The 24231-nt window shown below is 33.6% G+C and overlaps 4 protein-coding genes across 4 annotated transcripts; 1 reads left to right on the top strand and 3 right to left on the bottom strand.

Annotated features, from left to right (window-relative positions):
- Positions 1 to 1036: 1036 nt before the first annotated feature.
- On the top strand, positions 1037 to 1561 carry LOC141719667 (uncharacterized). The gene has a single exon (XM_074522046.1). The coding sequence runs from the start codon at positions 1037 to 1039 to the stop codon at positions 1559 to 1561; it is 525 nt and encodes a 174-aa protein (XP_074378147.1).
- Positions 1562 to 5278: 3717 nt separating this feature from the next.
- On the bottom strand, positions 5279 to 6327 carry LOC141719665 (uncharacterized). The gene is made up of 3 exons (XM_074522045.1): positions 6000 to 6327; positions 5710 to 5915; positions 5279 to 5596 (listed from the first exon to the last, which is right to left on the bottom strand). The coding sequence occupies exons 1-3, from the start codon at positions 6325 to 6327 to the stop codon at positions 5279 to 5281; spliced, it is 852 nt and encodes a 283-aa protein (XP_074378146.1).
- Positions 6328 to 7463: 1136 nt separating this feature from the next.
- Positions 7464 to 8972, bottom strand: LOC141719664 (uncharacterized). The gene is made up of 2 exons (XM_074522044.1): positions 8343 to 8972; positions 7464 to 8288 (listed from the first exon to the last, which is right to left on the bottom strand). The coding sequence occupies exons 1-2, from the start codon at positions 8970 to 8972 to the stop codon at positions 7464 to 7466; spliced, it is 1455 nt and encodes a 484-aa protein (XP_074378145.1).
- A 4132-nt stretch (positions 8973 to 13104) lies between these two features.
- On the bottom strand, positions 13105 to 14764 carry LOC141721022 (uncharacterized). The gene has a single exon (XM_074523756.1). The coding sequence runs from the start codon at positions 14608 to 14610 to the stop codon at positions 13342 to 13344; it is 1269 nt and encodes a 422-aa protein (XP_074379857.1). The 5' UTR covers positions 14611 to 14764; the 3' UTR covers positions 13105 to 13341.
- Positions 14765 to 24231: the final 9467 nt, after the last annotated feature.

Genomic DNA, 24231 nt, shown 5'->3' with positions numbered 1-24231 from the left:
ATCAGTGGATGTGGGTTGAAGATAAACTCTTAATAAGTGCATGGCTGAATGTGTCAATTGATCCACTAGTCAGTACTGATCAAAAAGCCGAAGTATTTTGGGAGCGAATTCATCAATATTGTGAAGAAAATAATCCCGGTGTCATTAAAAGATGAGTCGTGGCAATGAAAAAAAGGTGGCAAATAATAAATGAAGGTGCTCAGAAATTTGGTGCGTGTTATGATGAGGCTCAGCAAAAAATCGGGAGCGGTTAAAACTTGGACAACACAATTGAGAAAGCTCACCAAGATCATTTAACTAATTACAAGAAAAAATCTAACTTTGAGCTTCATTGGCGTGAGTTTCGTAGACATCCAAAGTGGAGAATTCCTCCAACTAGTGCAAGTTCTAAAAGAACTAAAATAAGTAGTTCTGAAGCTTACTCATTTGAAGGAAATAACGATACACCAACATCTGAAGAATTTGAACCGATTCGTCCCCCTGGTACAAAAGCTGCAACTAAAAGAAAGGGAAAAGGGAAGGCATCGAAAATGTATTTACAGAGATCGTGAAGCAGATCATGAACGTCTAGTGAATCATTATTTTTCACCAAACTCAGTATATCCAAAAAATATTTTTCGACGAAGATTCCGTATGGGAAGACATGTCTTTCTCCGTATTGTGGATGCAGTTTCAAATTATGATCCATACTTTCAACGGAGAATTGATGCAGCGAGAAGAAAAGGTTTATCACCTTTACAAAAATGCATTGTGGCAATGCGTATGTTATCATACGGTATATCTGCTGACGCTGTTGATGACTATATTCGTATTGGAAAGAGTACTGCCATCGAATGCTTGAAAAATTTGTATCCAATGAAATTACGATATTTGAGGGTGAATACTTACGAAAGCCGAACTCGAATGACGTGCAACGCCTATTACAGATGAGTGATGCTCATGGCTTTTCTGGTATGATGGGAAGTATTAATTGCATGCATTGGCAATGAAAAAATTATCCAAAAGCATGGAAGAGAATGTTCATGAGTGGTCATAAATGACAACAATTATATCGGAAGTGGTTGTTTCATATAATCTATGGATATGTCATGCATTTGTTGGAGTTTCTGGGTCAAATAATGACATAAATGTTTTAGATCTTTCACCAGTATTTGATGATGTGTTACAAGGTCGTGCTTCTGAGGTAAATTTTACTATCAATGGAAACAATTATAATATGGGATATTACTTAATTGATGGAATATATCCTGAATGGTCAATATTCGTTAAAACGATACCCCGTCCACAAAGTGAGAAAAGGAGATTATTTTCAAAATATCAAGAAAGTCAAATAAAAGACGTTGAACGAGCGTTTGGTGTGTTACAGTCCCGTTTTGCAATTGTACGTGGTCCAACACGCTTTTGGGACAAACCAGATCTTGGGAGAGTCATGAGGGCATGCATCATAATATATAATATGATTGTTGAAGACGAGAGGGACACGTATGCCACTCAATTTGGTCGACTACCAACTTATGACGATGCAACAAATGGCTTACCGGAACCAAATTTGGGTGAATAACCTTTTGTCCCGCATGAAACATATATATAAAATAATATGCAAATGCGTGATAAACGGATACATCGTCAGCTACAACATGGCTTGGTTGAGCATATCTTCCAGTTCCATAATAATTGTTAATTTTTTTGTATTGTAACATTTAAATTTAATATTTTATTGTGTGACATTTTTATTTGAAGTTTTTAAATTATATGCCATACAAGTGTACAATATATGACGTTTCTTTACCTTTTAAATTTTTTACTAATATGAGGCATTTTTAATTACGTGACCTTTTTTATTTTAATAATTTTTTTAAAAATTTTAATCACTTTAATTTGATTATTAAAATTTTAACACTAATAAATTAAATTTAAAAATCAATTAAAATCAATTTTTAAATATATATTATATTAAGAATACAAATGGTCGTACAAATTATGGGAAGTGGGTTTCTACCATTGGATGGGTTGAGACCACTTTTTTAATAAACCTACTTGAGGTGAGGTGGCAAGTAATTGTCAGTTGGGAAATGGGAATTAGGATTGTTGGCTGGAGCAGCTCTTAATGTTAAAATGTTATTTTCTTTTAAAATTATAAAAAAATAGTGCCCGTTTGGCATCATTTTTTTTGCCATAGTTTAGCACCATCTTATTTCATCATAACCGAGCTAAAAGCCCATTTTGAATGTGGATAGCCTGTATGGCTGATTCAATGCAATAATAATTTCTGCTTATATACGATGAAATTCAGAAAATATATTTTAACAGTACAATCCTGTTTTTCAGCTCACATTTATCACTATATCTTCCTCCTCCCGCCTATTTCCTCTGTTTTTACATATTTTTTTTTGTTATTTCCTTCATTTCTTCCCTTAACAAATAATTATTTTTATACATTATTACGCATTAAAATATTTACCTACTTTCTAATTTTGATTTTGATTTTTATTAATATTATTTTAAAAATTTGTGATAATTTACTCATCACTAATATGAAATTTATCCTTAAATCAAAAACTTTCAATATATCGTCTATTATGCTATACTAGCTAGAATCCCATGCGATGCATCGATTTGTTAATATTTAAATATTTTTAAAATTTTCTTTATCCAATTATATAATAAATTTAATAAATTTACATAGATATATAATAATTATAGTTTTGTAAAAAAATAATAAAGAATTAGGAAGGAGCTGCAATAATAATTTAGTATGATAAGTTTGGTCGTAGTTTAGCAAGATAAGAATACTATATCTAGTATTTTAGCAATTTAGTAGTTTAGCAAGACCAGTGTTCTAAAACCCCCCGATTCAATGATTAATCCCTGATTAATCCTCTATAAAGTACCCGGCCGATTTAGTTTTTGAAATCCGATTAATCCTTACGAATTTTCTTTTATTGTAGTATATAAAATTATTTATTAAAATTAAACTACTATATTAATTTAAATATAAATAATTATAGAAATTATGATATAAATATATATATATTGTTAATAAATAACTAATATAATCCTAATAATATATTAAATATAATTTAATATAATAGTACATCCGATATTTACTCCGATTAATCTTTTTGATTAATACCCGATTTTTACTGAGAAAGACTATAAAACTATTTTTATTTTATTTTTAATAACTAAAATAGGGAATAACCGTTGAACCAAAATATACCTCATTCTGGTTATTATATTAAAATATAGATTATAGATAGATTATTTAAGTTTTAAATATATTTAAATATTTTTTTTAAATTTGGTCTTTTTAATTTTATATTAATGTATTAAATTATTATTTTTTAAAAAATTTATAACTTGTAAGTTATGATTTACCAAACAGATTAACAGTTTATAAGTAGTATTATCCAAATACTTAAAAAATTTATAAGTTATGATATTTATATAATTTCTAATGTTATTTTTATAGTATTGTTATATTATAACACCCTTCAAAAAAACTCAATTTTAAATGAGGTACTATACTTAAATGCAAATATGCATATATTACTATAAATGTAGAGAAAATGTTAGGCAATCATTGTATCATCACAAACTATCAAAACTATATGAATTAGGTAAAAGTTAACAAATTTATGGAAATTTGAAACTACTTATAAAACTTGCATTGAGTGCAATTTTTATTTTAGAACCAAACACTTTTTGGTTAAGTTATAGCAATAACTATAATTATATTGCATTTAGTATTGAAATTGCTCTTACAAGTTACAACCAACTTACCGATTCTTTGCAATGCCAAAATATGATAGCCTTTTATTCAAGCTCATTTTGTCATGATTATAGTCTTTTTTTCAAGCTCATTTTGTCATGATTGATGTTGGTGAAGATTGAGGAGATTGTGATGATACTCATTTGGAGGTCAGGTCTAAAGAACAATGGTTGGCTTATACTTGCCAAATATGAAAGGATGTATGGAAGTTGCCCTCTTGAAAATGCATCTCAATCCACACACTGACTAGGTTCTAAGTTTTCACGAGCACAAAAGAAATTGCAACTGTTCCAAGATTCATTCAAAGCAGTTGACCAACAAAGATATTCATGATATTGCTTCTGTGAATTGTGTCCTTGATTAGAGGAGAGGTTGACAGGGAGGGTCTCAAGCTCAACACAACCTGAAATACTACTGTCAGTAAAAAATATGAACCGCTGTCTGACAGTCTTCTCCCATACACATTGAGTCTGAAACAGATAACTTGAATGAACACTCAGTTGACTTACAAATGCTGCTGGTATGATTAGTTTTTCGGGGAAAGATGTTCACACCTTTCATTTTGTATTACATTATGGAAAGAGTTAATTTGTGTAAGCTCTTTTTCAATCAAAAGGCTATTACATCTTTATGTCAATCCAACTATTGAACGAGGCTTAGCTTTAAGAAAAATTGTGATGGAAGGCATACTCATGATTCTCAAACTATGACAGTACTAGTAACTTAAGTTTGGTTGGGTAACAATGGTTATTGCCCCAAGACCCCCATTGGTCTTATGAAAAGGCCTTGCTTACCTTGCTAATTTCTTGGAAATATTATTTTTTTTCTTGATGATTTTATGACCTTGAGGAAACCTCAGGCCTATACTAAAGTGAATCTGGAATTTAGCCGTAACCAGTGGCAACCAAGAAATGCATAGGCCTCTTTGACAGATGATGGCAATGCCGTTGCTGCAGTCCCTGTTTCCTTTCGATATGTGTTAACAGGTCCCCTGCAAGGTCCAAAGGCATGCTGTATGAAACAACCCAGGTTGTCTTCTCTGATTTTATGCCAAGTAGTACCGATGTTCGTTTAACATCAACAGATGGACACTCGTGAGGATGTTAGAGTTCAACAGATTGATACACTAAGATTTGGACACAGTCACTTCAATTAATCAATTATCAAGGCTATTAATGGATTAACCAAACTAATCAATAATCGAATTGTAATTGTTAATGAACTCAATGAGTTAATGAAGTAAAATAAGAGATGAGAAGATAGAACAGTTGCTAGAGAGAGATGAGAAGAAGAACAAGCAATGTTTTGCTATTGAATTATCAGAATAAATCACACAACTCAAGTTTCAGCTGTTTATACTGAAATTCAGTTGTAACAGAATTTCCCGCCAAGACATTGATACAAATTGTGCACTTGTTTTACTGACTTAAAACTGGAAATAAAATGTAAAAACAAGTTATAGTAATGCTACTATAACATATCCCCCCCTTCCAAAAAGACTTGACCTCAAGTCTGAAAGTAGCTCTGCACAACAGCTGGAAATCTATCAGCAATCAACTCAGCATTTACCCAAAAATTGTCAGCTTCTGAGGTGTTCTTCCACTTGACCAAGTACTGAACTTGAGCCTTGTTCTGCACTTTGACCATCCTATGATCTAGTATAGCTTCAATCTCTACAGGCTTGGACTGATTATCTTGCTGCACCCAATTAGGAATTGTGGATACCAATGGAGAAGGCCCATGAAATGCCTTTAACTGTGAAATATGAACTACATCATGAATTTTCACCTCTGATGACAATTTTAATAAGCAACCTTCCCAATCCTGGCACAAATCTGGAAAGGTCCACAGTAAGCAGAAGATAGCTTTTGATTACCCCTTGATTGCAGTGTGACCTGTCGATAGGGTTGAGTCTTTAACCAAATCCAATCACCCACCTTAACTTCCCTCTCAATTCTGTGTTTGTCAGCTTGAACTTTCATTCTATTCTGAGCTCTTTTCAAAAAAAACTTCAAGGTAGATATCATTTGTTCTCTTCTGAGCATACTTATGTCTACCTCATGATTATCGGTTTCACCCGGTAGATATGGCAAATGTAGAGGTGGGGGTTGGTTATAAACCACTTCATATGGAGTGATATGTGCTGCAGTATGATAATGTGTATTATACCACTACTCAGCAAGTGAAAGCCATTTACTCCATTCCTTCTCTTTGTCACTACACATACATCTGAGATACACTTCCAAACACCTGTTTACCACTTCTGTCTGACCATCAGTAGCAGGATGATAAATAATTGACATTCTAAAAATAGTACCATAAATGGTGAACAAAGCTTGCCAAATCTTGCTAAGGAAAATTGAATCTATGTCACTCACAATACTCTTAGGCCAACCATGCAATTTAAAAACATTATCTAGATAAACCTGAGCCACTTGCACAACATCAAAAGGGTGTTTTAAAGGCATAAAATGAGCAAACTTGCTTAGCCTATCCACCACTACAAAAATGACTGAATAACCAAGAGAATTTGGTAATCCAATAATGAAATCCATGCTGATATCAGTCCATACCTCTTCTGGGATAGGTAGAGGTTGTAGTAAACCTGGATAAGCAGCTGTATCATATTTAGTTTTCTGACAGATTTCACAATTTTTTATGAAGAAACTGATATCCTTACTCATGCCCCTCCATGTAAATAAATTCTTCACTCTCTGTGAAGTAATATCTCTCCCTGAATGACCTGCTTCAGGGGTTGAATGATGCCAAGAAATAATGTAGTGCCTTAAAGCTTGATCAGGGCCTATGATGATTTTGCCCTTCTTTCTCACTAAACCATCCTGAATGGAAAAGTGCTCTACTACCTCTCCTTTCTGAAGATTATCACTCACTCATTTGAGAAATGCATCAACATTATAACTATGTTTAATCTGATCTCCCAAATCAGAAGCAATTTCTGAAATTACCAGACATAGGATGGTAGCTCCTTCCATTCTTGACAAAGAATCAGCTACCACATTATTAGTACCCTTATTGTACTGTATTTCATAGTCAAAACCCAACAACTTTGATAACCAGAATTGCTGAAAAGGTATTGATATCTTTTGCTCTAACAACCATTTCAAAGATTTTTGATCAGTTTTGATAATGAAATGTCCCTCAATCAAATACTGTTCCCACTTTTGAACAACAAAAATAATGGCTAGTAACTCTTTTTCATATACAGATAAATTTTGCCATTTTGGTCCCAGAGTTCTACTAAGAAAGGCTAAAGGATGCCCTTCTTGTAAAAAAACTGCACCAATTCCTTTTTTGGAAGCATCAGTCTCTACAACAAAGGTTTTTGTAAAATCAGGTAAAGCTAAAACTGGACTGGAAACTAAAGCCTGTTTAATGATTTCAAAAGCCTGTTGAGCCTCATCAGTCCAACAAAAGGCACCCTTTTTAAGCAGATCAGTTAAAGGTTTGCATAGAATAGCATAGCCTCATACAAACTTCCTGTAGTACCCTGCTAGGCCTAAAAAACTCCTTAAGTGCTTCAAAGTCTTGGGAATAGGCCACTCAACTACTTCCTGAATCTTCCTTGGATCTGTGGAGATACCTTCTGCAGAAATGAAATGTCCTAAATACTCAATCATGTCCACAGCAAAAGAACATTTTGATTCTTTAGCATATATCTGATTTTGAGCCATCAATTGAAAACTTCTCTCAAATGTATCCAGTGATCTGTTTTATTCTTGCTATACACCAATATGTCATCAAAAAACACTAGAACTGTCTTTCTCATCAGAGGTTTGAAGATATTATTCATCCATCTCTGGAATGATGCTGGAGCATTAGTCAAGCCAAAATGCATAACTAAAAACTCATAATGACCAGTGTGTGTTTTAAAAGCTGTTTTAAACACATCATTCTTGTGCAATCTCATTTGATGATATCCAGCTGTTAAATCCAGCTTGCTAAAAACTGCTGATCCTGCTAATTCATCCATCAATTCTTCAATCACAGGAATTGGAAATTTATCTTTCACAGTCCTTTTGTTCATTTCCCTATAATCTATACATAACCTCCATGTACCATCCTTTTTCCCTACTAATACAACTGGTGAAGCAAATGGGCTAGCACTGTCTTGAATTATCCCCCTATCTAACATTTCCTGAACCAATTGTTCTATAATATCTTTCTGCCTCAAAGGATACCTGTAGGGTCTGATGTTGACTGAGCTTGCTCCTGGTATTAATGGAATCTGATGATCCAAAATACCCCTAGAAGGTGGTAACTCTGAAGGTTCTGCAAACACTTGACTGAACTGATCTTTAAGTTCATTTAATTCTTTGCAATCTGGAGCCTTCTCTGTTACTTCCAACTTTGTATTGACCAACTGTAAAAAACACAATTGAGCACCACTTTTCATCATTTTCTTTGAGGGTCCTTTTTCTAAAACCTTCATTTTCTTTGGTGGAATTCCTTTCAATGTAATAGACTCATCATTGATTATAAAATCCATCCTCAAATTCTTAAAATCCCAGTAAACAGGTCCTAATGTAGATACCCATTGAATTCCTCATACCATATCACAGCTGCCCAGAGAAATTTTCATTACTTCAGTAGAAAAACCAACATTACCCATTTCCCAATCAAATTGTCTACAAATTTGATTGCAATTCATCTGATTTCCATCTGCTACAATAATTTGTTGTGTTGGCATATTTTCAATTGTAATCCCTAACTCTTTTGCTATCCCTTCATCTAAAAAGTTGTGTGTACTTCCATTATCAATCAGAATGTGAATAATTTTTCCTTTAACACAACCTTTTACTCTTATTGTCTGGAAATTCTGATTTCCAGCCAATGCATTCACTGAAATCAAAGGTTCTTCAACTATACCAGCCTCCTCACCCTCACACTCTAACTCTACACTACCTTCCTCTTCTGTGTCCCAGTTATTCTCAAAATTTCTAACCCTTTCTCCTGGAACTTCTACAGTAAATAATTGAGGTTCCTTGAACTTACATTTATGACCTCTCTCATATTTCTGATCACAGAAATAACACAATCCTTTTGCTATTTTCTCAGCCCTTATGTCAGCAGGAATAAACCTGTTCCTTCTAGTGAAATGCTGATTTCCCGAGTCATTATTTGCAGGCTTTAAAAGGATACTAGGAGTATGCAACAAATGTGGTTTCACATTAGCTAACATGGCTTTGTTCTGTGTCTGAAAACCTTATTTATAGCCCTTATTAACCTGTAATGACTCTTCCTGTAGTCTTGCATACTCAATTGCCTCAGTAATTGATGTTGGCCTAAATGCCTTAACAAAAGGTTTTACTGCAGGTCTCAACCCACCAATAAAACTATCCAGAATATAACCTTCAGGCAACACATGATTACTTTGCAACATTGTAGACCTAAGGTTCTCAAATTCATCCACATAAGTCTCTAATTCCCCTACTTGATACAATTTATTAAATTGTTCAACTATATTAAGCCCAGATTCATCTCTAAATCTCTCTGTCACATCCACAATGAATTCTTCCCAGCTTACATACTTCCTAGCAGACAAGTAACTAGTGACCCAACCCTCTGCTTTATCAATCATATGCAAAGAAGCTATATCTACTTTCTGAACAGCAGTAATCTTACATAACTCAAAGTATTTACTACACTTCTTAATCCAAGTTCTTGCATTAGATCCATTAAATTTTGGAAACTCAAGTTTAGGAATAAAATGCAAGTTCTAGTTAGAATTGTTACCAGTTTCACCCATAGATCTTCTACTAGTAAGGTCATTCCTTGGTGTTAACTTTGATTCCTGATGATTCTTCTGCATTTCTCCTATAGCCAGCACCAATTTAGCCAAAGTTTCCTCCATGCTTTTGTTCTGTACCTCCTGGTGTTTCGCGAACGAATCCAATCTCTGATTCACAGCTTTAATGTGTTCATCCATCGATGCTGATCCCTTCCTGGTGTTTGGAGCCAGACTGAATTTTCTTTATTTGCAAACCTTTAATGGCGGATATGAAGCCCTAAATCGAACGGCTCTGATACCATTGTTAGCGTTCAACAGATTGATACACTAAGATTTGGACACAGTCACTTCAATTAATCAAATTATCAAGGCTATTAATGGATTAACCAAGCTAATCAACAATCGAATTGTAATTGTTAATGAACTCAATGAGTTAATGAAGCAGAATAAGAGATGAGAAGATAGAACAGTTGCTAGAGAGAGATAAGAAGAAGAACAAGCAATGTTTTCCTATTGAATTATCAGAATGAATCACACAACTCAAGTTCCAGCTGTTTATACTAAATTCAGTCATAACAGAATTTTCCGCCAAGACATTGATACAAATTGTACACTTATTTACTGACTTAAAACTGGAAATAAAATGTAAAAACAAGTTATGGTAATGCTACTATAACAGAGGAGGGATTGACCAATTATGTTTTACTTCATAAATGAACCACGTTTTATTCTATTCATAACTATGTTTCATTCTATGTAATTTCTAAGCACTATTTTATTATGCTTGTCAAACATGATCTTGGATAACCTGCTATCATGAATTTTTCTATGTTTTCATAGAGCTTGTTCTTGCCCAATTATTTATATAAAATTATGCAGATAAGCAAAAAAAACAATAAGGAAGACTTTGATAAAACAAAACTCACATAAAGCAACGCTATTACTTGGCTATCAATTGCAATTTTTCATTTGATTTGTGTTCAGCAGATATCTTACAATCCATATATTCAGCATTGCAAAAAGAAACAAAAGATTTAATCTACCTTAACATTTCTTCGCACTTCTACCAATATAGATGATCATTTTTATTAAAATTTGTCGTGCCAAGAGGGTATTACGAACTATGCAAAATGAATTTCAGCTGTTCGTGCGGGCTTAGTTATATTATATTCGTCCCTTTGTTATCCATGAAGGCTACACTCCGGTGCAAAGACCTTGTTCTGTCAGTAAGTGGAATTTGGTCATTGTGGTTTTCTTGGAGTAAAACAGACTTGTTGCTCTGAATCGCTAACCTAAATGAAGTAAAATAATTTTATTGTACTTCACTTCACTTTACTAATCATTGCATCCTAGCTGTTTCACTTTACTTTACTTTCTGAAGAAGACCATCAACTAGTGTAAATTTCAGTTGGTCAGTTTAGCCTTTTAGCTGCTTGGGACTTGGGAAACTGACTGCCTTTGTAACACTATGATTCTGTGCCATCAGATTCATAAAATCTACTAACGTGTATATTATGGTCATAGGGTTAAATATAATGCATCAATACATATACAAAAGGACAGAATCAAGTACTACCATATCACTTGGAAAAAAATTTGAATGCATAAACTCAAATTTTCATATTATTCCTCTTCTGCAAAACACGGTTCTTGAATAACTGAATTGTCCAAATCTTCAACATGGCAAAAGAATTATAGAAAGATCCTATCAGTTAAGTGACTCTCTTTGCAGGTTGGAGTCCCTAGAAGTGTTAATGGCATACTGGGCGGTTATAATGTTTTTTTTCGAGAGCAACGATGAAAAAGAGAATATTACAGGCGTCCTCTACCACAAAGAACAATTTCCTCTACTACAAAGGACAATCTCTCTTTAAAATGGAATATCTAGCAATCAAATGAGCCACTTGATTCCCATTTTTCTTAACAAAATGAATAACAAATTGAGGAATTGATTTTTTGATAGATTTACCCATATCAACAATATTACTAATATGAGACATATCCTCATTATCCTCAATCAACTTCTTAACAGTTATAAGAGAATCCCCCTCTATAATAACACTCCTAAAATTTAAAATAGAGGCAAATTTCAGAGCTTCTACTGCAGCCATAGACTCAACAACTTCTGCATCATAATATCTTTCCAAATTCATCAAAAAACAACCAATAAATTGACCATTACTACCCCGCGCAACTACTCCAATCCGTGAACTTCTTTCATTCAAAAAACAAGTCCCATCAAAATTAATCTTATAATAGTTAATAGGTGGAGGAACCCAATTTGACTGAACTGCAGGGACATATGAACTCGATCTCTCATTGTTTTGATTTTTGGGTTTGTCTACTGTGTGCCCATGGGCAATTCTAAAATATATTCACGAGCTTTAACAAAAACCTCAAAGGGATTTAAGATTTTTTCACCAACCCTGGCTTTATTCCTATTACCCCAAATCATCCACAAAACAGTAACATAACAAGCGTACTCAAAACCTCCCAGCTATTATATGAATCAAGAACAAAGTCCAAAGCAAAAAGAAAACTAAGAGGATACTTCACTAAACCACTGACCTGCCAAACTTGTTGAGAGCAAGAACAATCCATAAATAAATGGAGATCAGTTTCCAATTTATTGTTGCATAGATAACACTAAAACTCATTACCAATTTGTCTAATATGCAAATTAGCTCCAGTAGGTTATGAACTTGTACACAACCTCCACATGAAATTCTTAATTTTATTAGGTAGATTTTGTCTCCATATAACCCTCACAAAATCCTTTGAGGATTCATTAAAAGAACTTGTCCCTATACCTCCTGAAACAACCATTTCCCTATTCTCGATAAACACAAATGATACGCACTTCTTACATTAAAATTTCCCGAGTTAGTATAATGCCAAAATATTTTATCATCAGGGAGTTGAGGACTTAAAGGTATATTTAATATTCTATTCACTTCAAAATTCAGAAAATGTTGTCGAATTAAATTATCCTTTGTCAGAGAGAGCGAATAGTATTAGTATTACAAGAGTGTAGTAGTATTAGTAAGAGTACTATAGTACGGCAGGGTATTATATTAAGGTTTACCTGTAAAAAGACATGGGAGCTAAGCTCTGTGGACATAGCATAATAGAGGTGGTTGATGTGGGTCTTTTTAAGTGTAGATGCTGTTGGATTGGTAGTAAAATAAATAGGCTTAACTCTTAAGTTTTAACTTTTTATACGTTGCTCGCCTTTAATGTGTTAAGCTACTGTTTTTTATTGGTTGGGAGGTTAATTTCTCTTGCGTCTGGCCAGCTATCATGTTTTGCAGATATGAGTAAAGCTTATATCTAAATATTTAAACCTGTTGTTTGCCACTAAAGACATATAGATTAGATTTAAGGCCATGTAACTTCCCATTTTCCCCAAAATATGTATATTAGAGTATCATTCGCTATTTACTATTAAAAACATACATACATGATACACAGGTGACCAGAAGTGTATAAAAAAAAAAGTAGACAAGTTGCGCCTGAGAAGGAGCAAATAATATTCATTTTCCTATCTACAAGCAATAGCTAACATCCATCAGAACACAAAATATAGTTTTAAACCTTATTACCCACAGCAAGAAATGTGAAGATCAAATCAGAAAGCATACTGATGTATATCACAAAACTGAATGCAACAATATCTTATAACCAAACTATTCAAAGGAAGCAAAAGCAGAATTTGCCCCACAATCACTAACCTCACAACTCAAAAAAATGAAACATATAAAGAGAACTTGTATTAACACGCCAATTTAGCAAACGAAGGGTTACTTACACCCAATATTTCCTATTCCTCTTCAGCAAAACTCAATTCTTGACAAACTGATGATTCCAGATCCCCGCCATTGGAAAAAAATGACTTCTTCCCTACTAATTCAGCAACTCTCTTTGCAGCTCCCGAATCCCTTGGAGTATCAATAGTATAGCGGGCAGTTCTAATCTTCGGAAGCACATCAGGCACCACAATATTCCCACAAACAACAGTCTCGCTTGGAATTTCCCATCTCTTCTTCACGCAACTTTGAGTACCTTTAATACCAGTAATCTCAGGCATACTTTCCCGTGATTTCCCAACAGATAAAGACCGTTTCCTGCCCTCATCTTTATCATTTTCCGGTAAAGACCTTTTCCTCATAGCAGACAGAATTGTACTCTGATTATACCGGCTAGCAATAACCCTACCAGATTTCACCGGTTTCTTAGCAGCAACCGATTTCTCCCCATCCTTAAAAAGATTCTTCGGCTGAATTGCAGCAAGAACCCCCTCATCTTTCTTCACTCCTTTCTTTGTTCCCGCAGTAGTTAAAACTTGTCTTGCACATTGAGCTTTATTCATCGCCTTTCTTGATTTCGGACTAAGGCTACAAATCTTCCCCCTTTCCTTAATCGCCCTCATCTCATCAATCTCCCCTAGCTTCAAAAAACACGATTTCCGCCTACTCTTCATCGACTCAACAGGAGTAACCTCTGGCTTATACATTTGCCTAAACTTACTCCCAGCACCAATCTCCGACGGGCCCAAACTCAAACCCCTACGCGACGCTCCAGCAAGAATCTCACCAGGACACATACTAACACCCCTCCTCAAACCCTTCGATTTCGCACTCACCAAAAAACCCTCATCACTCTTTTTCACATCCCCTAAATTACAATTACTCTTCACATTCTGTTTCTGTTCCATAAACTTAGCAGGAACAATCCTCACACGCTTTTCGACTAATTTTCCATTTTTCTTATGTTCTTTTTCCAATTTAAGCACTTTTAATCTCTCCGATAACCGACTAATTTCTCTCTCAATTTCCTCGATCTCGATATCGATCTTCTTCTCATCGCGAACCTCTTTGATCAATTTAACTCTAGAATCCCCATTAGGGTTTGAGTTAAGTGGGCTAAAAGGGCTGTGATTCTCTTTACTTACATCAGAGAAACTCACAGATTTCACAGGAGAGCAAGAAGGTGTGACCTGGTTTTCGACATTGTCGAAAACTGCGTTGTTATAGATTTGAAGATCAGTTAACGCGTTCATCGCTTGTGGGTAATGAAGATTAACACTCATTGTTGAGAATATAGTATAGAGTAGAATAGACAAGAGAGAGAGAGAGAGAGAGATTGTGTTTTGTTTAGGGTTCTTGAACAAGGGGGTCTAAATTGAGGGGAAATGTGTTTTGACCGTTGGAGAATTAGACGTTTGAGAGGGCGCTCCAACACTGTTTCCCAACACGCTCCGGTTCTATTTAGTAAGTAAGAATTTTAAAACGTAAATCAATCAAAGTTTTCGAAAATAATTTAACTAATGATAATATTTAGATTGTAAAATATTCTTGTAAAAATCTACATGATGTTTGTATTTTATTTTGAGGGAATTATAAAATTTCATTAACGAGAATTGTTATCCAAGGATAACAAATAAGAGGAGATCTTGTTTTATTTTAATCATAAAATGCAACTTCTTTTCGCTTTTGTGAAAATAATTAAAGTTGTTTTTACAATTTTAATTGAATTTAAAGTTGCATTTGATAAAAGTATTATGCAACCGAATATTATTATAATTATTAATTTTTTTGCCAAATATATAAACAGTTTTCATTAAATCAAGCGTAACACAATCGGGACAAAACCTCAACTGTTGATACAACCAGATTATGGAAAACAAATATCATACTAAAAACATAGAATTTTTGAATTTTTCAAATTTTTGGTTAATAACTTGTGGGATGCCTTAATGTTACTCTTTTAAGGTCAAGTTATTTACTTCTGTAAAGATAAGTGAAAATATGTTCGTTCATTTTGATCTTCATTCTGAATATTGAACTGATGAAATAGTGCTGATTGTCAAACTCATTGTGGTAGTTATATGATTGTGACAATATTCAAGATATAAGCATCAAATGTACTAGAATTTAATCTTTTAATTTATTAGAACATCATGAATTGATACTAAAGAAGATTTATCAAACAATTTAGAGCAACCATATTTGACTAATTTAGTCATCATTTCTAAGAATTGATCAGCTGAATTAAGATTGAATACTGACAATTGAGCAATTTATTATAATCATAACATATATACCAAACAAGGTAAATTACCTTAATTAGGAGAATAGACAAAATTATTTTCAGTTAATACCATGTTTAAACAGATATTTTGGATAAACGGAAATGATATTAAGCATAAACTGGAGAGTTTTGATAAGCACACAAAAGAAGGAGAAGATTCATATTGATATTAAGATTTATCAGTACAAGAGATTTAAGATTGGTCGAGAATTAACAAAGTCCTAATCTACGAATCTTTCTTCTTTAGCTCCATCTTCTTCCTACTTTTCATAAACAGAATGTCTAGCCTAATGATTCGTTATTGCTTACGCAACTTCTCCCTTTCCATTTCCAGATGGATCTCATAGTTGAGAAAAAGAAGATGAAGTTTCCTTGATAAAGCTTTGCTGAAGGTCCTCCAAGTGGTTTCTGGTATTCTTTGTCACATGATAGACAATACCATTAATTCAGACAAGGAACTTGGGGTAGTTGATCTGAACAACCATTAGGTTTTGTGAGGAAAAACACACATACGAAAGATGAGGAAGATGTAGAGTTGGAAGTTTAAGAGCTGACTGAAGATTAGTGAGAAGCTGGTTGTTTATAACGATGAGAGAGAGAGAGAAATATAAAGAGACGTCTTGACTTATTAAAAAAATAGTTTAATAAAAAAGATTAAATATTTTTTGTTTATAATCGGGTGACATAAGTAAAAAGTGATTATGCTAATGCACGAGAATCAAGAGTAATAGAGTAAACACATAGCATGCATGCATATTTATCTAGTCATACTCCCAAGCTCATCATTAATATATAGTAAGATGTGTGAGATAAAAGAAAACTTATCTGAGAATAAAATTTTAGAATCCTGATTAGCCAATCTTAGAGAGGTCTTCTTTCACAAGTTATTTCCACTTTTCTTCTCTTGCCTTGCTCAGTTGTCAAATCTGCATCACTTTGTTAACCCTCTTCCAACCCATACGTTAATGAATCATATTGCACAATTCAAAGAAATTATCAATATGATTTAAATTTGCACAATATGATTCATTTTATTCAGTCAAAAGAAATATTTTTAATGAATCAATTTTGAATGAATAATTTAAACAATTGCTGATACATGGATTCTGAACAACATTGTTCATTAGAGTGGTTTATTATATACTTTTTCAATATAGCGCAATTTGGATTCAAAGTCCATTATATTGTAAAGTCTTCTTATTTCATACCATGAACACGATAAAAAAATTCGAGATGTTCAAAATCAATTTTCAGAAAATCCTTGATTATCAGAAATGAATTACGTGTTCACATAAATATTGCTAAACAAGGATATCAAGGCTGTTGCCAGAGAATTAACTAATTTAATGAGTTATCTCAAACAAGTTTCATTGTTAACTTCATAATATAAGATATATTATGAAGTCCCAGTAGCTAACAAGTAATGGATGTTCCTTCTTGCATTGATTTCTAAGTTGAAATTTCCAATCTACCATTGGTTGAGTAGTAAGACAGTTCAACATAGGAATTCTTAAAACTTGTTCTAAATTTATGTCATTGAATAGAAAATAAACAGTCACATACAAGTTTAACTAGATTTCACTTTTAGATATGAGCTAATTCATGAGTGAAATCTTTACTGCTACATATAAACTTTTATGATAAAATAGTTTAAGTTAAGTTTGAAAAATTGAGTAACAACTCATGAACATCAGTCTATGAAAGTATTATTCATCTATCACTTAATCTTAATAAGGAAATTTATCACACCATGAAACCTAGTTATAGGACTCAATATCAGTATCTACTGGTTTCAACTAAACACACTGATATATCAATAATCAATTTTATCAGTATTTATCAGTTTTAAAATAACTAATAAATTTTGATCTATGATTATTGCTACAAAGAGAAATATTACAACTTACTTTCAAAACACAGAGTTTGGTTACTGGTTTCAACTAAACACACTGATATATCAATAATCAATTTTATCAGTATTTATCAGTTTTAAAATAACTAATAAATTTTGATCTATGATTATTGCTACAAAGAGAAATATTACAACTTACTTTCAAAACACAGAGTTTGGTGAGGACTCTGCATCTTTGAAGTGATGTTGTGTAGCCTACTCATAACCATTGATGAACAATTATATGTTGATGGTTATGAACTAGCAGTTGATATATAAACTTGTTCATCAATTGCTAGATAACATATGTAGACTCCAAGTGTTCATTTTGACTGTCAATGACTAAAGCTATCCATTGATGAAGTTGGAGCATATTTAATCATACTCATAACTGTCTTATTTCTGACATTGGATATCAAATAGGGACCTCATTTGAACATTTAGCTACTAACTATCATGCAACACAATTTCATCCATTGATTAACAGATGAATCATCAAAAATCGTGACATGTAAAAGACTTTACAACAAACATCCAGATTATGTGCTATGACTACTAAACAAATAAACATAGACCGATCTTGAAAATCCATAATTATCAAATGGATATAACCGATTTTCATTGAAATTCATAATACACAAACTGGCTACTTAAATCATATATCTGACAAAGATTAAAGATAGTTTTGGTATACCTAGCTTACTTATCAACTTTATGAAGGAGGATTCTGCTTGGTAGAGTTATCTGCTTGTGTTAATGCGCGTGTTTCTTGACTCTTGAACTGAAAATTCAATTATACAAAAGCTCTGATATTGTCACAGTAGTATGGAGTTCATTCCAACTATAAGCCATAGTCAACAAATTGGCTCTTTGTCTATGAGAATCTTTGAACAATAACCTCCAGTTGTGGTATCTTCATTCTCATAAGTGGAGATTGACACATAATTTAGCTTCATTGCACGATCAAAGTTTGTCTTCTAGACAGTGAAAGCTTCTTGCAAACTACACAGTCTACATATAGACAACCAGTTAGATTAAACTCAGAGTCTCTAGGTTATTAATTTCCAAGAATTGATGATCCTTTAAGATATCCGAATAATTAATTTAAAGTTTCTGAGTAAGAATATACTGGAGACAAACTAAGAAGTAAGCACAAAACTTGTGGTAATATAATCTTTGATCTACTGTAAGTTTAAATATAAAGAGAACCAACTTAGCTCTAGTATCTTAAAATGTCCACACTAGTATTTATTTCAGACAGGATAAAGGTTGACATTAATGATTTTGCAGATATATAATCAGTTAAGTCAAACATCTAAAGAAGAACATGCATAAACAGTGTTTGACTTATAAAGATTTCATCACTCACTTTATTTAAATGGGCATCAAGAAAATAAGTGAGTTCACTCATCAGGCTCATTTTATATTTAATCATTCATTGATTCTGATATACCTCTTTCAAGATTTATCAATAGTAGAATCAAGGATTTTATTATTCACATAAAAAAATACAATTATACTAGAGAAATATGTATTTCTAATAGAGGATATATTAGACCTTTTTATCTATGAAGAAATATCCTCTAGGTAAATGCTGATAGAAACAATCTTACCATGCTCTAGATAATTGCATTAATCCATATAGTGCTTTCAGAAGCTAGTCCACACACTTTGCAATTCTTGAATCATCAAGATCCTGAGATTAAGGTACAAAAGCTTTTTCCTTGAGATTTTCAGTTAGGAAAGCACTGCATGCTCCAGTTTGATAGATTTTGAAGCTAACATGAGCTGAACAGACATGAAAGATTTGTTTATTTCTTTCTTTATTACCGGTGGGATTATCACTGCTAGTCTTCACTTTCTGCAGATAGTCTGTAACACCCCCAAATCCAGGGTCGGGGATTTTGGTTGTCACGAGTTCCATTTCCCTTAATAATACTTAACCTTAACAATCAACCAACTGCTGCGTACTGTGACCCCACAATATACACACACACACCACAAGTTATAGTCTCAGAGATGAAAACCAAAAGTAACACAAGTCATTTTATTCCACAATTATAAACCATTTCACCTCTAAAGGGTTTCTGAATAATTTACATATTCTTTGCCATTATTACAATTCATAATATACATAAGTCTGGTACATCAAAAGTTGAAAGCCCAGCCTATTGGTAGTTCCTACCTCAGCTACAGCGACATCAACGCCTATAGGAAACTGCAGCACGTTTCCTATCCGCTCACGAATTGGGAGTTTGGTCCTGTTTATCATGTCTATCTGTTGTTGTGTGATGAAAGAAGAAAGCAAGGGTGAGCCACAAGCCCACCGAAATAATATGTATAATAATTAACAATATATGAGCATTCTCATAGTACTCATGAAAGTCTTGGTCAAGAAGAAATGAACCAAGTTGATATCTTAACGCGACGAAGTCGCAAAATATTCAATATATACATACCTATATACTTTTCACAATCCTTGAAATTCTCTGAAATGTATAATATACATAGAGTTCCAGTTTATAACTGTATAAAAATATCGTTGCAAGGTGATCTCATATATCTAACCTTGTCTCAACGTTTTTGTGAAAATCTTTGTCATGCATAAGATAATCATTAACAAGATATAAGTTGAAAAGATGAAGTTACAAGATACTCCAATATACTTATATCTTTTCCGGATACTACTTGAACTACCACCGTTCAAGGTATCATCAGTTTCAAAGGTTCATCACATAGATGAGACTACAAGATAAGACTTGAATAGATTCAATCTTTGAAATATCACTGAATGAAATGAAGTTACGAGATACTTCATTAAGTCCCGATATATATATATATATATCCATATATATATATATATATATATATCTCATACATTTCCTAAAAACCTCTGTCATGTAAAGTATGAACATAGTTGTAATATCCAATGAATTTGGAAAGAAAAGAATTTTGGCATAAACCCGATATCTTGCTGATCAGGCAAAGATACCAATAAGTAACCTTTTCTACTGTAGATGGATGAATTCCTCGCCGGTCATCACCCGGGCCGCATTAAGACCTCGTGCTAGACTGTTACCCGGCCACCCACGCGTGGATGGACTGTCACCCAGCCTCTTACACCTTCATAGACCGTACCCCGGCCTATCGCTTATGCCGACTCAATTAGATGGACTTACTTCCCGAATATTGGGAAAGTAATCAAATTGTTTTCTCAAAACAGCAACCACATTGCGAATATAAAATACACCACAGAGCCGGATCCTTTAAGTTTTGAGCGAGTATTTAAATCCCCTTCGAAAGGAAGATCTTAAATCTGAAAACGAGTTTTGGGATCCGCCTAACTTTTAAAATTATTTTGAAGACTTGAAAATATTTTTAAGAATGTTTGGAGTAATGCTGATTTAATAAAATAAATCGGTCCCGATATATTAGAAAATACCTGAATATTATTATTTAAATAATATTCCCATAAAGGATAATCTTTATAAAAATAATTGAAGTAGAAGTTTTAAAACTCATACTTGAAATGAATAATAATTAACCAAAGATATACTTATACGAAAGTACGATCTTTATTTGAATAATCGAAACATTATTCTTTAATAAAATAAAGAATATTATTTAATAAAATAAGCGAAGTCATAAGTCCTCGAATGAATATTCAAAATAATATTCATTAAACAAAATAAAGTTATCGAATAAACCTTATTCGATTAATAGTTTTGAAAACTATATCCATATATAAGTATATATATATATATATATATTATACTCGGGAATATCGACTCCTGATTTAGAAAATGTTCACCTTGGGGTCCCCTATACTAAGGGTGTACGCAACTACTGCTTATCTCTAGCATACATATTATGCAACTTATAAGCATTTGAATCAACAATTAGATATCAAGATTACGAAACAGGTATGCATATAAATATCATATCACATGCTCCAATATATCGCAAGACTTTGCTAATAATAATCATGCACTTATCACAAGATAATGCATATACGTATATACATCACAACAACAGTATAACTGGTAGAAAACTTGCCTGAGTGTTCCCGGAATAGACTTAAGCTTAGACTGGGTCCGGTAACCTATGAACAATAACATAATCTGGAATTAGACCACGGTCGCTTAAGAAACTAGTTTTTTAACCACTTAGACCCTAACGTTCGCTTTTATGCTTAGCGATTTACATAAGTCGCTCGAGTACCCTTGGCTCCACCATTTTTAATAAATTAACCGTTACGAGTTTCAAAGTAAGGCGAGGGGTAATGGTTCGTTCCCGAAATGCCGTTACTTAAAATGATCGTTTCTCCTAACCGTACATCGGATTCAAGCGAACCACATATCAAAACGAAGCTTACGACATAATCTAACTAAACATGGAAAAGTCACAGATTCAATAGTTAGCTCTCTGTCCCGAACACTAAGAACAAGCAGTTGTATGAAATTGGGCATTACGACGGCTATGTTTACGTGATTACCAAATTTTAAACCACTCCAAACAACCACCATTCAACTCACAACCAACAATACAACCAACCCTCATCCAAACCTTACTACATCATTCCCCAAACCTCAAGATTTTCCAATTTATACAACCCCACACATGAACTACTAGCTATACTTAAGTTTCATTAACTATAAACAAGATTTCAACATCCAAATCACTACAAATCCAATCCAAACTCTAAACACACAAGCATCATGCTTCTCATTTATTATAACCATCAAAACCATCGTAATACTCAAAGTAAAGTTAGGGTCTGGAGGTGTTATACCTTCCTTGGAGTGATTAGAGTAGCTAGGAAGTCTTAGGGCCTAAAAGCTTGATCTTTCCAAAGAAATCAAGAACACAAAGTTAGGTTTTGATGTTTCTAAAAGTCAGATTGAAAGAACTGTCAAAAAGAGGGTCTTACCTTGCTTATTTAGACGATACTTGTGAATAAGAGTTGTAGGCCATCTCAATACCTTTCTAAAGAGCTATAGAACATACTATTTGAGTGAGTATTGAAGGAGATTTGGTAGTTTGAAGTTGCTGCTCTGGTTTTGGCCGAGAGCTTTTTGAAGGAAATGAAAGTCAACTTGTATTTTGTGTTTTTGATTTGTTTTGGCTTGGTTTCTTTGTTTTGTTTTGTTAATTATCCTTTTACCATGGTAAAAAATGAATGGCTTAAAATCAACCAACCAATCCCTCCATTTGTCATGCTTATGTCACCATGCCTATGTCATACATTTTCCACATGTCTCTTCCTTGTGGTTTGATGATGTCACAATCCTTGGCTTCTTGTACAAGCTTGTCTCTTGATCGCTTATTTGTTTTACGGTTCGCTTAACTTTCGTTCTCGTTCGTCGTTTGATGGATCATATCCGGGATCTTATTATTTGGGTTCCCCTAAAACTTTCTCAAAGTGTTCGAATTTAGATTCTGACGATCTTTACATACACTTATTTACTTTATGAAGTACTAATACGATCTTAGAATTTCCATAACAATACTCCTATATAGCGTGGTCTGATAATTTTCCTTAATTAGCATTATCAGCAAAAGTAACTATTCATCCGTGTTTCAAAAATTCCAAAAATAGGGGTTATTACAGTCTCCCCTCCTTAAAAGGATTCCGTCCCGGAATCAAATAGAAAATGAATAGGGATGCTCTCTTCACATTGCACTTTCCGAGTCTCAAATAAATTTTCCCACATTGTGGTTCTACCACCAAATTCTACCTAGTTTGATAACCCTTCTCCTAAGCACTTGTTCCTTTTCGATCTATAACCCTTTCTGGTTGCTCCATATAGGTTACGTCTGGTTGCATGCCTATGCGCTCATATGCCCCTATTTGTCTATCATCCGAATTATACTTCCTTAATATTGATACGTGGAACACGTTATGAACTTGCTACCATTTCGGGGGTAGGGATAGCTCATTTGCTAACTTCCCAATACGTCTTAATACCTCAAAAGGTCCAACAATTCGTAGGCTTAGCTTTCCTTTCTTTTGGAACCTCATCCATCCTTTCCCAGGGAATACCTGTAACAACACTAGGTCCCTTACTTCCTATTCTTTGTCATATCGTGTCAAATCCACATACTTCTTATGTCCATCTCAGGCTACTACCAGCCGTCCTCTGATTAGATCTATTATATCCTTGGTCCTTTGGACTACTGCGGGTCCGAGCATCTTGCGCTCTATAATCTTCATCCTAACATAAGGGAGATCGACATTGTCTTCCCTCAAGGATCTTATAAGGCGACATCTCGATAATGACATATGATATATTGTCGTAAGAAAACTCAATCCGCGTTAAGTGATCATTCCAAATTCTTTCAAGTCTATTGCACAGACTCTCATCATAGCTTCTAGCATTATAGCTTTTGTTTCTCAATACTCCTTCTTTTCTGGTTCGTAAGCGTTACTATCTTCCGTACATAATACTATTCTAGATATACCTTTACTCGCTAGAGTTTTATAACCTTTTAATAAATGCGTCAACCTTAGTATCACAAATGCGTTTCCATTCCGAATACCACCATACTTGGTACCACTTCATCTCTAGCTGCCTCCATCTTCGAAAGCTTGGTCCTTCGTGTAGAAGTAAAAGAATTTATTGAGAGATCACTATGATCATGAACACTTGTTCTATTACATAGTTAGTACAGAAGGTGGCCAGCCTTTAGTACTTGACAAGCAATTAAACAACATGTGGTATCCTACTA

This window comes from Apium graveolens, chromosome 4, assembly GCF_009905375.1.
Source record: "Apium graveolens cultivar Ventura chromosome 4, ASM990537v1, whole genome shotgun sequence".
NCBI lineage: Eukaryota > Viridiplantae > Streptophyta > Magnoliopsida > Apiales > Apiaceae > Apium > Apium graveolens.
This window is presented reverse-complemented; position numbering and strand designations above follow the sequence as displayed.

Coding starts and splice junctions, on each gene's coding strand:
- LOC141721022 (XM_074523756.1), bottom strand. CDS start 14,610: ATGAGTGTTAATCTTCATTACCCACAAGCGATGAACGCGTTAACTGAT.
- LOC141719665 (XM_074522045.1), bottom strand. CDS start 6,327: ATGGATTTCATTATTGGATTACCAAATTCTCTTGGTTATTCAGTCATT. Junction 5,916..5,999: donor TTTGGAAGTGTATCTCAGAT/GTATGTGTAGTG, acceptor ATCATACTGCAG/CACATATCACTCCATATGAA. Junction 5,597..5,709: donor GAATTGAGAGGGAAGTTAAG/GTGGGTGATTGG, acceptor GATTTGTGCCAG/GATTGGGAAGGTTGCTTATT.
- LOC141719667 (XM_074522046.1), top strand. CDS start 1,037: ATGACAACAATTATATCGGAAGTGGTTGTTTCATATAATCTATGGATA.
- LOC141719664 (XM_074522044.1), bottom strand. CDS start 8,972: ATGTTAGCTAATGTGAAACCACATTTGTTGCATACTCCTAGTATCCTT. Junction 8,289..8,342: donor CTCTGGGCAGCTGTGATATG/GTATGAGGAATT, acceptor TGGGATTTTAAG/AATTTGAGGATGGATTTTAT.